At 37.8% G+C, this 16880-nt stretch overlaps 1 protein-coding gene across 4 annotated transcripts in view; it reads left to right on the plus strand.

Moving 5' to 3' along the window:
* pax5 (paired box 5) overlaps nt 1-16880 on the plus strand; it is a 55433-nt gene that overhangs the window by 18154 nt on the left and 20399 nt on the right. For 3 of the 4 annotated variants that reach the window (XM_026204039.1, XM_026204036.1, XM_026204037.1), the window contains exons 6-7: nt 8565-8746; nt 14254-14383. In XM_026204039.1, the coding sequence (XP_026059824.1) occupies nt 8565-8746; nt 14254-14383 (312 nt within the window). The remainder of the gene's footprint in view (nt 1-8564; nt 8747-14253; nt 14384-16880) is intronic. The other variant, XM_026204038.1, reaches the window with a different exon arrangement.

Consider the following 16880-nt stretch of genomic DNA (forward strand, 5'->3'; position numbering starts at 1 on the left):
GGTGAACTGAGTGTTATGTAGGAAATTCAAAACACCATCATGGTAACACACTACACTTAAATGTCAAATGTAATGAAATAAATCTAATAAACATTAATAAGCAACATAAAATGTAACTAAAAACTCAAATGTAGATGATTGTTATCAGAAATTAACAAGAAACATAAATGTTTAAACAGAATCCCATCAAATGTAAATTCTGTTGCATTGAATATCACTTAATCTTTTTTTTACTGTTAATTATGACGACTTAATTTTACAAAAACATTTCAAAAGTCTGTATTTTAAACAGTATTTTACTGTAAAATGTCCTGTTAGATCTACAACTTGCTGTTAAAAAGTTTGGCAGGATACTTTTCAGAGTCTTTTATAGTTTACAGTGTTTACTGTATGAAATGTAATACAGTAATACTCCATGTAAAATGAACAACATGCATAAACTATAGATGCATATATAACTACAGTTTATAGCTAAGTTTATTTGCTAACTACTGGCTTAGTTGAACACACACACTAACTCTCTCTCTCTCTCTCTCTCTCTCACTCTCTCTCTCTCTCTCACACACACACACACACACACACACACACATCAATGTTCATCCAAGCTCCAATTAGGCCGACGTCTGGCACTTTAATTAATGCAACACATCACATCCAGCAGGGAAGGAGGGGCGATTAAATGAATTTGTGTGTTTAATTGACATGGTGAAACTGCGGGTGGTCAGTGCTGTGATGTTTTGCAGTATGTGAGTGTGTCAGCGCGCTCGCAGCGAGGGACGTTCTCATGGGTTTGCTGAAGGCATAAAGTAACATGAGCGATAGTTTTGGCAGCTACTAGTCTATACTACTTGCAAATTTGAAAAGCATAAGGCATGATAAGGAGTGTGCAGACTGTGCACGATTTCGAGCATGAAAAAGAAAAAAAAAAGGGACGTTTTCGGCTCCGCTTCAGCAGAATCAGAGCACAAGAAATTCTCTTTCATCTGAGTCATTGTGAGTTTTCCGTTTGTATTGCATGTTAAACAATTACAAGACATGCACCCTGAATAAGAAAAGAAGTCTTGATTGAGATGTAAAAACATATAAAGCAACTAGTGCACCAGTGAATCAGAAGCATACAGTGCGATCAGTGTAAGTGATTCCTGAAAAATACAGTGGGAACAAAACTAAACAGTGGGATCAGACAGATTCCTGCAATGAGTGATGCTTATGAGCCCATTCTTTGTAGTGAAAACATACAGCACAACCAATTGTGGTCAATTGTGAAAACAAATTATGCTTATGAGCCGGTTCTTCTTAGTGAATCAAAAACATACAGGGCAGACAGGGTAGGTTCATGCAGCAAATGACGTTTATGAGCTGTTTTTAAGTGAATCAAAAACATACAGTGCAATCTGCATACTGATTCCTACAACGAATAAGTCTTAGGAGCTAGTTCTTTTTAATGAATCAGAAACATACAGCACAACAAGTGTAGCTTAAATCCAAAAATGAATGACTCTTGTTAGCCAGCCACTCATTGAATGAATTTCAATCAGACTGTAGCTTGTGAATGGGAATCGAATGGATACATTTGTATCGAAACCCAGTCCTAAGAAAGTGTGAAATTAAATAAAGACATGTTCCATATACTTCAATAAATTGTGTCTATGTAATACTAGGAATTTCTGTGCTTAATGGTAATGCTTTCAAAAAGGAGAGGGAGTCAAAAAGCATGTTTAGTGAAGCAAGACACTATGATTTCCAGCTGCTCACAAGCAGGAAAGGAAGTAACAGAGGGTTTGGATGGCTTAGTGTGTGTGTGTTGTGTATATGTGTTTGGGGAAAGCCCACTGATGCCCTTTGACCCAGGGGAAGTGATCTGAAAGAGAGAACTTGACTTGTGGGGCCTCTAGAACAGAAGCATTGTGTCTGCCCACTCTCTCTGAACGGAGGAGGAATGGACGAGGGGAGGAGTGGAGGAAAGGAGAAATAGAATAAAGAAAGACAGGAGGCCTTCGGTCCGGGGCATAGGGGTCGGACAATGTTCTCTTTGCCCTCTGAAACAATAAAGAAACCTTTCTTTAAGGTAACAGTTTCAAAACATGAAGGAAATGAAAGGAAAATCTGGAAAATATTGAAAAAATATAAAAAATTTATAGATGATCTGTTAAATTTAACAAACCACAACTAGATGTTTGCATCCGCAGCGGACATCATCAGGACAGACTTGGTTTTCTCTACTGTTTAATATGTTCACTTCTTGTCCAGTTTCATTTCAGTCATTTTTATCTCGTTCATTCTGTGGAATATGCTGAATGGAAGATAGAGGAAATTTTTAATAAGGTGGGGGGATTGTGAAAGAGAGGGGGGGGGGGGGGGGGCGGGAGGATAGGGGATAGATGATAACAGTGGGATTTGTTAAAGGTTGGTATCCCCCTTTCAGAGACTCATACTTTGATCTGTCAAGGTTGAAACACACACACACACGCACACTCTCTCTCTCTGAGTGTATCAAGTGCACAAGGAATCCACCGAGCAGTTTTCTCTGCCCCCAAAAAACCTTCAACCTCACCCCTGAGAGAAAGAGAGAGGAAGACGGAAAGAGACAGAGGGGGCACAACGGTGATCTCATTGTTGCTATTGTCTCTGCTTTTGAAGCAAGGAAGATGCCTCTCCTCCGTTCTCCTTCTCTCTCTCTCTCTCTCTCTCTCTCTCTCTCTGTGCGTGTGTGTGTGTGTGTGTGAATAGTGGGGTTAACCGTGAATGCAGCTGGGCTGTATTGTGTCTGGTTACAGAGAGTGGTTCCCAATAGCAGGTTCAGAAACTGAAAGACAAAAGGCCAGAGAAACACCGGCCAACTGAATACCTAAGAGTTTATTTGTTTGCATGTGTGTTTTATTTTTATTTTTATTTTCAAGGGTTGGAAACTTGAGGAAGGTTGGTTAAATGTGATGATGGTATGGTGTGTTTGTTTAAATTTGGTGAAAATAGCTTTATTGGTGACCTCTCTTCTTTCTGTCTCTCTTTTGCTCTGATATGGCTGAGTGGGCTTCCAGATCTGTCTGAAATTGCATTTCACACACGGTGGCTGGCACTGTGAAACAGTAACACTCCTAACACACACAACAACAGTCACAGATAAACACGCATCTGTGTAATAATAACGACTGGAAAAAAGTCCATAACATTGTTTTTGGCACGTGATGGCTGTGTTTTCTTAAGGTCAAGTGATCCCAGAAGAATATGGATGTTTGAGGACATATGAAGCAGTAGTTTAAGTGGAAAATTAGGAATTTGGGTAATGTTCGTTCTTAAGGTACGTATGGTAACGTTTACTGTCATTTCAATAGGAATCCAGCAAATGGGAGTTTAGTTTGAGGGTGAAAGATTTCTCAATGCATATTTCGCAGTGGGTTTAAGTTGGTCACTCTGATTTGTCAGTTGGTTAGAAAGTGGCTTCTGTGTGAGCTGTGCTTCATATATCACAACCCTATAGACTTTTTGCTTGCAAAATATTGTGAAACTGGTTAACTGAAACCTGGAATGAAATAGAAAATGTTAGGGTTTTGAAACATAACATAACAAGCCTTACGAAAAATAAGTTTATTCAGGTGTACTTGCTATAAACTAAAAATAGGAAATTAGGCGTTTTACTTTTTATGTACTTCTCAGAAATGGACTTTATGTACATTTACATTTATTCATAAAGCAGACGCTTTTTATACAAAGCAACTTACAAATGAGGACAGTGGAAGCAATCAAAAACAGAAATATATTTAAAATGACATTTAAGTATACTTGACTTATACTTACAAAAATTCTAAATATATTTGAGCTATACTCCTAGAATCCGTGTTTTCATTATTATACTGTAGAGGGCGCTAGTACACATCTTCTGCACAGAATTTCCGAAAAAGCACAAGTGAATAAGAAAAATTAAACAACAGATACTAACAGATGTAATCTAACACGACCATCTTACATGAAACAGCATCAAAATTGTAATGTTATGGAATAAAATTTGACCGATGAAGAGGTAATAGTTACAGTCAAGCTTTGGGGTGTTGATCGACTCCATCTACATTTTGATTATCATTCTGAATCTTTTTTTCAGCTTTTTGTTCAAAATGTAATTTCTTTCATTTTTATGAAGTGTTTAAAAAAGAATGCATGAAGCTAGAATCAAATGCTTTTGTTTAGTAGCAGATAGCCTGTTCTTTCTTTTGATGTTTTGTATGTTTAGATATTCAACAAAATATATACAAAGTAAAACCTAAATAGGGACGTAGTAGTATAAAGTATGATGTAAAGTTCACTTAAAGAAAACTTATGAGTATACTTGCAGTATAAAACTGCTGAACTAGTAGTTTACTGAGACTATACTTCAAAGTGTAAAAAGTATTTAATTAGTAAACTATCAGTATACCTATAAGTTCCATAATTCCATGACAGCATAATTAGCGCTGTCAAATGATTAATCAAGATTAATCTCATCCAAAATAAAAGTTTGGTTTACATAATAATTGTATATATAATATAATATAATATAATATAATATAATATAATATAATATAATATAATATAATATAATATAATATAATATAATTAAAATGCTTCACTATAACTAATTTGTACCACTGACCATCTGAACTACTTTCAAAAGGTCAGATTTTCTTCTGCTGAGCACCAGATGCTCTTAGGATCATTTTCAAATCATGTTGGATAACATAATAACAACAACATGATCACAACTGTATGATTCATGCTGCTGTCTTTGAAACAAAAGGGAGTCAAACCATGATGTGAATGACATTTTTGAGCTAATGATTCAATTTGTCATAAAACAAATTTGTATTAAACTGGAGAAATGCAAAATGAATGCATTTTCACTAGCGGTCTCAGATGTTTTTGCCTGTGCTGATGCACACAAACAGTTTACAAACTGCCGTAAAAAAAGAAAGAAAAAAAAAACCTAGATATGTGTACTGATGCACACTTTCAGACATCTTTTGTGTGTGTGTGTGTGTGCGTGTGTGCTGCCGGCGGACAGTCTTTGAGAAGAGTGGAAAGCAATAAACCTGCTGAAATGGTGCCATCTCACAGACATGATTGATCAATTGAATTCTATCAGACACACTGACCGCTGGGATTAAGAGGGTCAAAACACTGGAGATCATACACTCTCTGTGTGTTTTCTGTGTGTGTGTGTGTGTGTGAGAGAGAGAGAGAGAGCATTTAAGCTTTGTTGAGGTAAGTCCTGGCGTTGAGGTGTATTAGAGACACATGGGACCTTCACGCCATCAAGGAGTCGGAGAAAAGAAGATCTTTCTTTTAAATAACCACAGATGGCAGTAAACTGGATCTGAATTCACATTCAAATGGATCGATTTCTGTGTTCAAATGAAGGAGGAAAAGGGAATGTTTGGATAGCTGCTTTTTCTGCCTGTCATTTTATCCCTCTATTCCTCCATCTCTCTCTCTCTCTCTCTCTCTCTCTCTCTCTCTCTCTCTCTCTCTCTCTCTCACTTGTCTTGTGGGGATTGCTCTGGCCTCTGACTCTAACTCCCTAGAATAACCTCTCAGAGGCATTTTGAAGAAATGAATTGGCTCTATATCAGGGATTTTCGTTTCTATTCTTTTTTCATCCCTCTCTCTCTCTCTCTTTCTCTCCCTGTAATCATTTGAGGGCTGTAGCTTTCTCAGCTCTGATAATTGTCTCTTCAGAAACTCAACAGCCCAGTAATAACTGACTTACGCGCTGCCTTAACACTCACAGAGAGGAGGACGAAGTCCAAGAATCTATGTTTGTATGCCTGTATGTGTGCTTGAGTCCCTGTATGATAGTTTCCAGAAAAGTTCAAGTACTTACCCTTATGATCATGACAAAGAGGAATATTTCACTATTATTATTTATGTTTTTACAGCATGTAATTAGAACCATTAGAACCCGCATCCCCACTTTCCTAAACAAACAAGAAACAAACAAATAAGAAACAAAAAAAGATTAACATTTCCAAATTTGAGGTAAAATTCATAAAACAGTAGCTACCCGAATGACTTACTAACTCCGGCGAGATTCTCAAGTGTACATTCAGAGTATTTGCGATTTTGGATGTAGCCAAGGTATCTGCAGGATTTTTTCAATCAAATTTAAGGCCTTTTAAAGACCTGCACAAATAAAATTATTACCATATGAGTCTATGGTAAAATATGAAACTGTAAAATAACTGTAAAAAGTTAGATTTACAGTTCAGATACAAGTTTTCATAAAAACAAAAGTCAGAACAAAAGTCAAAAGGCCAACCTGTCCTCCAACCAATACGCTCGTATAGGTTGTTTGTCTAAATCCCTGAAATACGACCCATCAGAGCGCATACTACAATTGCGCCCCTATCGGCAAAAGGTAATTTTCATATTAATGTTTTGTACTCTTTTATTTTTCACTCTGATTTGCGTTTTGTGTAGCTCAGTTGGTAGATTATTGTGTTATACCTTGATATGTAATCAGGCTATCATGGGTTCGATCCCAGCGAATGATGTGCACGAAAATGTATATGCTCAATAAATCATAATTTATCATGATTTCTGTGAGGGTTAGGTTTAGGGGTGGGGTTAGGTGTGGCCATTCGAACGAATAAGTCACCTAGTAAAATATGTAGGAAAATACTGTGAGATCGGTGTAAAAAGCCCACGCATTTCATTTAAATAAACATGCGTTTTGATTGGTAATGACGTTATAAGTTATTTCATGACGACAGCACAAAGGCATACTGTCATTATTTTTAGGCCCGCTAGAGGGCGCTTAACTTTAAAATGTAAATATAGGTCGTAATAAGGTGCTTGCACAAACTACCTATATGGTTTTTGTTGGAGGACAGGCTCCAAAAGGCAGAAGGTCTGGGAACCTTGACCCCTTTAAATGGTAAAGGCACGCCCAAGAGGCCATTTGTTTGACAGGTAAAGCAACCAATCAGGTTTTGTTTTGTGCCGTGTCATGTTTAGGGGCCTGAAAATGTCCCCACAATAACAGTATGTGTGTGTGTATATATATATATATATATATATATATATATATATATATATATATCTATATATATATATATAGATATATAGATATATATATAAAAACAAATGTGAATATCTCTTCTTAGTGTATTAATTGTTTAGATATTAGTATAATGCAGCGGTTCTCAATTCCAGTCCTCGAGACCCCTTTTCTCTCTTTGTTAACACACCTGATTCAGATAATCAGCTCATTAGAAGTGAGCTCCGTACATGAACTGTGTTTCCACTGACATGGTCTCTACACAGTGTTCATTGATAATAAATAAATACTATTTAAATTCACGTCTCACACACTTCAGTGCAGTTTGAATGGAACATATGCATTCACTTTGAACTTGAATCATAGTCCTGTGATGTCCACTTTGCAGGGCACTTCCGTTCGAATAGAACAAATGTCTGAAGCCATAAGAGAGACATACAAAATGTGCAGAGCAGTGGGGCGCGAGGACTGGAATTTAGAACTGCTGGTATAATGTATAAGCTTCTTGTCAATCCACCAGTTGACATGTGCAACTCTGCACGTTTGCTACATAAAAAATATTCATTGATTTTGATCATCGCTTTCGTCTGAACTCTGAACAAAAACAGAAGAAATGCTTATTGAAAATGCAAATTCATTCTCTGCCAGCAGGTGGCGCTTTCATAACAGAATCAATATAGCGATGTCCATGGTAACCACTGTACACAAAGTAGCCAGTACATGACTTAGCAAAATGCAAAGCTCATATTTATTCAATGAAATCATAGCCTTTTGAAGTTTTCACATTAATCTATATCAGGGTTCTTGTCTTTCCATCCCCAAAATATTAATTTAATACCAAATACCAAATACCAAATACCAAAATACCAAATACCAAAATACCAAATACCAAAATACCAAATACCTTACATAAAAAAAAAATTGATATAACTAAATTTAAGGCTTTTAAAGGACCTGTGGAAAGCCTGGTATCTATAGATTTTTAGATACTAAGTTTTAGATGCTAATACTAAGTTGTTACAATTAAGACAGGTTGACCTAATTTTACACAACAGCTGTTAAAAAGGAAACATAGCCATTTACTCACCTTCATGTTGTCACAAACCTTTATGACTTTCTGTCTCCTGTGAAACACAAAAGATTGTTTAAACTATGTACACACAATATTTTTTAAGTTTAACATTTCTTGTCAAAATTTTTGGGGCGGAAGAGTTATTCCAATTGTATTCCAGGAGTTTTGTCTTGAGGGTGAAAAATGAATTACTCTCATTTTGGTCATGTGAATGTGTAAGTGACTTTTGAAAGTGACTTCTATGTTAGCTGTGGACTATACATCGCTGCCCTACTGACATCAGATAAAGGACCTTTTTTGCATGACACATTTAGCTTAATGATTCAGTTTTGTAACAGTTTTTTGTTTTTTTACTATACATCTAAAACTCAAGCATGTGTGTCTTTTTCTTAAATGTCCCACTTTTGAAAATGCTACATTGTACTTAACAGTTTTTTCATGAAGTCTGTTTGAATCTCTCTCCAGCTCTACAGGATTCTCCTTTGGCGAATGGCCACGCCCACTCAGGCCGGGACTTCCTACGGAAGCAAATGCGAGGAGAGCTCTTTACACCACAGCAGCTCGAGGTATTGGACCATGTCTTTGATCGACAGCCATATCCCGACATTTACCCCGTCCCTGACAGCAGCAGCTACAAGGCCGCCCAGGTAAGGGCTGGGGGGAAGGGGTGTGTATCCTGCCACGGTGGTTGTGTGCACCTCCTCTTAAAGCTCACGCTTGCCCTTGCCTGGCTGCCAGTATCGCTTGACCCTGTCCCAACCCTGCTGTTGACCTATGCACCCCCACACTAAAGCTAATGCTGAACTTTAACCTTTCTGAGCTAATGCTGGGGCTTTGACCCTGCTGGTGCTGATGCCCCCCTGATGTAGAGTTTTTGGCTGAGCTTCAGTCTCAGCTCTGTGTAGATGTTTAGGGTTCAGTAGCAAACACCTGTTTGTTGGTTTGCAAAAGTTATCCACATGGCATAATGTTTATATGTCCAAGTGACCATATCAGAAATCATTATTAATGCATGATGATGCCGCCAGTGGCAGTCCTGGGACATCTACTGAAAAATGTAATTTTAGTTTAGAGTGGTGTAAGGGAGGGTACATAATGTCAACATTTTGAGTTTAAAGCAAATGATCTGTGAAAGATGTGTCTCGACTGGATTGGCTAAATTGTGAGTAGATTATTTCTGTCACAGCTTTTTAGACTAACACTTTTTACCTTTATTCTGGTAAAAGAATGTCTTTCCCTAATTCTAGTCTTTGCCTTCATTCTGCTCAAAGCTATGTTTGTGTTTGCAGTACTTGTAAATGATTGCAGTATGGCTAGACATGCTGACACATAACAGATAAGACGCAAAAGTACAGCCGTATGCACATACAGACAATCATGTGATGCATAAAAATTGATCACAAGAATAGGCAGTCAAAGGTGTCACTCAAAAGTCAAATGCTATCACCCCCACATTCATTCAGGCACACATACAAGGCCAGTGTCAGAGTTCTATAGACTTGTGTGAAAGACCCCGTAATTCCTCTGTCCACTTCACCACCGAGCGCTGAGGCTGGCAAGGTCAAAGGCTACTGAGCAGGGCATTAACCTTAGGGTCAGTCCACATCCCTCGGGTCCGAGTGAGTCAGGTTTGTTGTGGCACAAACGATCAGACAAATTGAGAACCGTGAATTTCGAGCTGTCTCTTTTTCAGAAACGAGAGTGTACGAGAGAGGTGTATGCTAAGTGGTCTTGTGTGATTGACTGACGGGTTGTTTTCCTCCCACTGACAGAGTGAATGCTGCTGAAGGAGAGAGAAATGATGGAGGGCTTTACTCTGTTTGAGTGTGTTTCTGTCTCCTAGGGGCATGAAATGAACTTGGGACTCAATTTTGTTCTTTACTCTAATAGCTGCTGATTAGATTAGGGTACATAAGGGCTCGATTATATATAAAAACGATGGTGTGACTGTATAATTTATTTTTTATATATGTTAATACCTTACCTGCACTGAAACTGTGCAAAGTCACTGTGGTAAAAAAAAACAAAAACATCTGCTATGATGGTAAACATGAAATGTAAATATATCTCTTTTCTCTCCACACATAAATTTACCGTCAAGCTATATCTATTAGATAGTGATGAAATTTCCTTTTTCATCTTTCATCCTCCCCTCCTGCGTCCTTTCTCCACCTCTTTTACATTTCTTTTCACTTCTCCTCTCATTTGCTCTCTCCATCTCTCAGTTTGTGGTGCTGGAAGGACCATTAAGCACTGGCAGATCTATTAATTAGTGTACTGCACTTCAAGGGGGAGCATATAAAACAGCGCACGCTCGTGAGAGTCGTTTCATTTGAATTTTCCTCTTTCCATCTCCTTACATTATGCCAGGGACACATCAACAGCCCAACAACCCTTACACTGAGCTAATTGCTCAACCAAGAGAGAGAGAGAGCATGATCAAGGCACTTTCCAGGGAAATTTCCGGTCATACATAAAGTGAATGTTTTTTAAATATGAACTTCAGAGGTAAATATTAATATAGAGTTCAGAGCAAAAATGAATGCAGTTATTTGACTCAATTTTTTAGAAAAATTACGTACATATAAATACAATTTACTGCTGTTACCAGCTGAAAAGAACACCAAGACATTAAAGTCAGCAAAACATTAAGGCAGGAAGACATTCAAAACTTTTCTCAAAAATTATGATTCCAGGGCAGATTATCAATTAATAAAGATTTATTTTCATGCGGTTGCTTAAAGATTTATTTTCATGCGGTTGCTTGAACAAAACTGTCATATCCTCGAAATACTTTTACCATAGTGCACGATATGTAAACTAATAAAGTATGATGTTTGCATCATATAGCCAGCTCCATAGTCTGGCTTTTCTGAGATAGTAAACTTGCTCGGTAGTTCACCTGGTATAGCATTGCTTGAGATTCATAACAAGGGTACAAGTCCTATGAAACACAAACAATAAAAGAGCTCAATGACTTGTAGAAGCAAGCTAAACTGCATTGTTGCTTCAGCAAATGCATTTTTTTTAGTTTTTAGTTTACATTATTGGGAAGGTTTAGGGTATGATTTAGTGAGCCTAGTCTCATGAAAATGTGTTTAAATAGTACGGCAAATAGAAACAAAAAATCATGGCATTGATATGCCAAAACTGACTTGGCGCGCATATGATATTCACGTGTTTGGCATGCATATAATATGCAGTTTTTGCCATGCATAAGATACAAAATTTGTTGCCGTGCATATGATACGCAGTTCTCCCATACATATGATACACAACTACCCCACAACCCTAAGCCTACTCATTGCATCTGCACGCAAAAGTCAATTTTGTGTATAAACAGTACACTAAATCAAAACATTAACACATTCATGAGACCGGGTTGGATTTAGTGCAGGTGGTACTTTATTTTCAAGTGTGACAGAACATTTACCTTTTAATGCCACTCACTGGACATTTCACTTTTGCAAAACATTCTAGAACCAATGTGATATAATTTTTGACACCTTGAGCCTGATTTTCTAGATTTTCTGATTTTTCAAATTAGCCAAATGAAGCTTCTTTTGTGTCCTGCAAATGAAAGGACGTCATACAGGTTTGGAGTGAGGGTAGGCGATGACAGAATCTTAATTTCTGTGTGAAACTATGCCCTCTACGTATATTAGATTTCATCAAAAAAAAAAAAAAAAAAAAAAAAGTTCTGAAGCAACATAGTCTCAAATAAAGCATTTTTGAATTGTGAGTGTGCATTACACATGTTGAGAGTCGCGACTGTCTGCTTCAGAGGAGCTCACCAATAAATGCCTCCCTGCACTGCTAAATACCTCCCCCATCACTCTTTCTCAGTCCCACACACACATAGTGCAGTTTACACAGGCTCTTCGAAGAGACAATACGTACAAGCTGAGAAAAAATAGAGGAAGGGAGATAGAGGGAATGGAAGAGAGAAAGAGCGTCTGAGAGGAAATACTATTATGTAAATGCGACTGCGGGTTGGGGTGAAATTATTTTGGTGTCGCGCGATTAGGGGCCTCATCTGTTATTGATGTGAGCGGAGAGGAGAGCCATTACAGAGGGGCTGTGTCAAAAATGACCCCCGAGAAAACTGTGACCCCAGAGAGAAATCGAGAGAGCAAGGAATACAGTTGAAATGAAATTCCAGTGAGTTTCAGATAGGCTACACGCTTGTTATTTAGTCAAAATCAATAAAAGTATTTTTTGTTGTTGTTGTTTTTTCTCTTTTACTCTTTTTTTCCCCCTCCGTTTCATCTCAATTTATTTTACAAAGCCCATTCCTTTACACATTTTTTCTCTCTCTCAATGTCTGGCTACTCTCCAATCTTTGCCCCAGCTGTGGTGTGTGTGAGTGTGTGCCGCGTCTATATGTGAAATGTGTGTGTGCATCATGGGCGCTGATGGGTTGCGTAGCTTCAGAATTGACAACATTTACAGGCTAAAATGAGAATCATCCATCTTCACTAGGCTGCTGTCAGAGGCAGGGCCAAACTTCATAATCCCCAATTACTAGCGCTAACCTCCCCATCTACATATACACATGATGAGGGGGCGGGTGCGAGCCGCATAAATAGAGAGGAAATGCCTCAGACTGAATGACTGAAACAGAGAAACAGACAGTGGAAAGGAGTCAGGGATGGAGAGAGAGAGAGAGAGGGAGGAAGTGGACGGTGTGAGCTGTGATTGGTTAGGTCACAGTCTACTGCCCTCGCCGTGGTGATGAGCACTGAGGTGTTTAAGGGGTCACTGGGATACACACATACATTCATACACAAACACCAACAAACTCCCTGCTCACGCTGTGTATTAGATAGGGATTTAAAAGTTGTGGGTTTTCAGTTGTAATTTTAGTATCTAGAATTACATTTTTATCCACAATTCTTTCGCACTTTAGACGAACCTCTCTCTCTCTCTCTCACTCTCTCAATAATCTGGGCTAACTACAAACAAGCAAATAAACAAACAAACAATTCAGTTTTTTTGCAATGTGATTTGTGCAACAGATAGATAGATAGATAGATCTATCTTTATGCTTAGTAAAAGCTAAATGAAATATTAATAGTGTCAGATTATGGTATGTTACATATTTATTTATTTATTTATTATTATTATTATTATTATTATTATTATTATTATTATTTATTTATTTATTTATATTTATATTTTGGTGTATGTCACCATACATCATTTTGAGTACTTTAGCATTAGCATATATGTGGCCTCTGTAATTTTTATGTCACTTAGTCTTTATTTGTAAATGTAGTTTATTATGACTATAACTGTATAACTTTAACCATAACTTTATTTATTATAACTATAACTTTCATATTTTTATACAGAACATCAAGTGGACAACTAATTATACAGAAGCTGATTAATTAAAATTAATTTTAAAGCTGAACACGCGCTTGGTTTAAGTCGGATATGACGAAGGCAATGAACTGTAGTTCGTTAAAGAAGAATCATTTTAAAGATTCAGTGAGTGACAAAATTGTAAATGTGTAACTTTTAGGAGTACAAATATAGATGGACAGACGCAGACTAAAATCCACAAAACTCTTCCTGAAATCAAATTATGTGGTTCTTCTAGTATTTTTTTTATTTTTTAATGGAACCCATTCTGAGTGGACAGAGAGGATTAGTATGCCCAGTAGAAAAGCACAAGCTTAGTTGCAGCTTAACATTTATTTACAGGAATGTTAAAGTGGCTGGTTATAGCGTGTAATGATGTAACTGTACGGTAACAGCAGGGGCAGGTGGACCATCAGGATTTCGTTGGGGTTTAATTCACTCCTAATCAGAGTTATTATTAACCTCCTCCTGCACTAAAACAGAAGCGACATCCACTTCCCAAACTCTGCCATCAAACCACATCCACACCTGAGTGACAAACCCCATTACTGCCAATAGAGATGAATCACTGTGGGTGTGGGGTGGGACAGAGATCATAAGTAATTGGTCATGAAACCACACAAGCGGGGTCAGCCTGAGGTCGGCCACATATCTATGCCACCACTACTCATTAGGGTTGACTACGTACCTGTGTGCCATTCACAAACACAAAAAATGACGGTTAACATGCATTTCATAAAGTAGATTTTCTTCCATTGTAGCCGTCTAATGAAATCTCTCTCCATAGACATCCGATTACTCGGCTATGGCATCTTTGGCTGGCGGACTGGAGGAGATGAAGAACAGTTTGGCCAATCAGACGGGAGCAGAACTGGGTTCCAGTGTTGCAGGGCCTCAATCGTATCCACTTGTGTCTGGTAAGCAAACTACCTACTGTATATGTTAAAAACACACACATACACAATTTCACTTTCATTGTGGAGTTTTCCCAGATGCTTGCTTATCAACGCGACCCATTCCACCCAATTCCAAATTGTGAGAGAAAATGTTGTTAAAATTAGTAAAATAAGAAAATAATTATTTTAAATTCAGACAACAGAGAGAGAAAAAAAAGCTTGCTTTGTTTAGTGGATAAAAAAAATGTAAGTCTTAAATAAAAAAAATAAAAACAACACGAAATGGAATGGAATTTACTATGTTGGAAGTGGAATTAAACAGCAGACAGTTTTGGCTGAGATCTGCTAGGATTCTTCTGTATTATAGCTGTGTTAAACATGTATTAGAACCAGCGGCTTGTGGATCAGCTTGCTGTGGGCAGCTCAGAGGTGAGATGAGAGTGTCATCAGACCTGTTAAACAGTGCTCAGTGATTCAGATTCACACTCTATATCCTAAGGGACAGAGGGAGTGGATGGAGACCTGTAATTACTATATACACGTCTCGTTCTCTCCCTTACTGGCTCACTCCATTTGGGAGTAAGGGAGCGCTAATTAAGAGCTGCTTGGACAGGAGCCCTAATGAGGGAATCATGGAATTGGGATTTGTGGACCATCTGACAAGGTAGAGCGAAACCTGTATGTCTAGACTCTGTGTGTTTGTGCTTGCGTGCACATGTGTGTGTGTGTGTGTGGAAGGATAGAAAGCCAGAATGAATTACGAACAGAGCTTGCCTCATAATGGACCATGTGAAAAGAGCATGGAAGGGTACCTCTCCTTTGCATAATGCAAACAATAGGCGCCCCCTATTGGCACATATGTTTTTACATTGATAACTAGCCATTTTTATCAATTTACAAAACATGCATTCAAACAGTAACATTTATACAGGAATGCAGAACAAAAAAAAAAGTGAAAGAAAAACTTTTTTTTATCTCTCTTGATTAGTTTATAGAAAAAGAAATGAGATTGAGAAGTAGCCCCATCTACTACACATGTACTGTAACATTTTTTCTTTCTTTTTTTTTGAGCAAGAAAATCTTTTCCTGTCTACCCTCTTTCATTCTTCTCTTTTCTGACAACGTCTCTCAGAGGACTAGGCCTTGTCTGTTCTTCCTCTGAAGAGTCCATCTCTCCCTGTCCCTCGCTGTTGCCCTGTCCACTGACCCAGAGTGGATTAGTATCCAGTCTTCACTAATGTCTATCTGTCACCTAACATGGACAACTCCCTAACATGGCAAACAGCAGAACAGAGAGTGCGAGAGTCTGTGTATAACTGCGTCAGGTCCGGGCAAAGTACATTTGTTTCTAAAAGCTAAACATGCATTAACTACCAATATTTTGGTATGTTACCTTTTACATTTGTCTGCTTCATGCATTGTTCATTGCTTAAATATTACTGTAAGCTTACATCTGGTTGCTGGTCTGATAACTTGCCCCAATGCTTGTGACACCATGCCCCTTTTTGTATGGTACTTTGAATTTATTTAAAGGATAGCCCTTTGAAATGTGACATCTCATTTTCAAGGGGGTCCTAAAAACACAAAAACAAAATATTGCAACATAAACAAAACCATAGAAAACATAATATACAAAATATACACAAATATATAAAACAGAAGTCCCCCACAGCAGGATTACAAAGCAATCAATGTCATATTCAATTCAGTTCAAGTTTATTTGTATAGCGCTTTTTACGATACAAATCATTACAAAGCAACTTTACCGAAAATCACGTTTCTACAATATTTGGTAGTAGCTTATAAGTGGTGACTGTCAGTTTGTGTGCATATGACAGGATTTTTCTGAAAAATTAAGACAAGACGTAGTCAGCCAGACGATGAACATTATTAACAGCAATTATTATATGATGCAACCACACTTGTAGCAATATTTGTTAGTTCTGTTTGTTGATTCAGGGTTAGCATCATCTGAGGTGCTCTGAGGGGTCAGCATCATCTCTTCTCAAGATGTTCTGGATCCAGACTGGAGCTAAAAACAGAGAAACAAATTAGAGACATAATTAGCGTAGCTGCTGTTCCAACCAAGTAAAATTAATTGGTTTAACCAAAGCTAAAGAATAAGAATGCGCATTTGATCAAATGCAACTGCAGTCACAATTTAAGAGATGCATTATTCGAATGCTTGGCGAAAGAGATGCATTTTTAATCTAGATTTACACAGAAAGAGTGTGTCTGAACCCCGAACATTATCAGGAAGGATTTTCCAGAGTTTGGGAGCCAAATGTGAGCCAAACTCCTTTAGTGGACTTTGCTATCGTAGGAACTACCAAAAGTCCAGCATTTTGTGACCTTAGGGAGCGTGATGGGTTGTAGCGTGGTAGAAGGCTTGTCAGGTACGCAGGAGCTAAACCATTTAGGACCTTATATGTAAGTAATGATCATTTGTAACTGATACGGAACTTAATAGGTAGCCAGTACAGAGACTGTAAAATCATATTTTCTCTAGCCTCTACAT

The sequence above is a fragment of the Carassius auratus genome, chromosome 26, assembly GCF_003368295.1.
Source record: "Carassius auratus strain Wakin chromosome 26, ASM336829v1, whole genome shotgun sequence".
Lineage (NCBI taxonomy): Eukaryota > Metazoa > Chordata > Actinopteri > Cypriniformes > Cyprinidae > Carassius > Carassius auratus.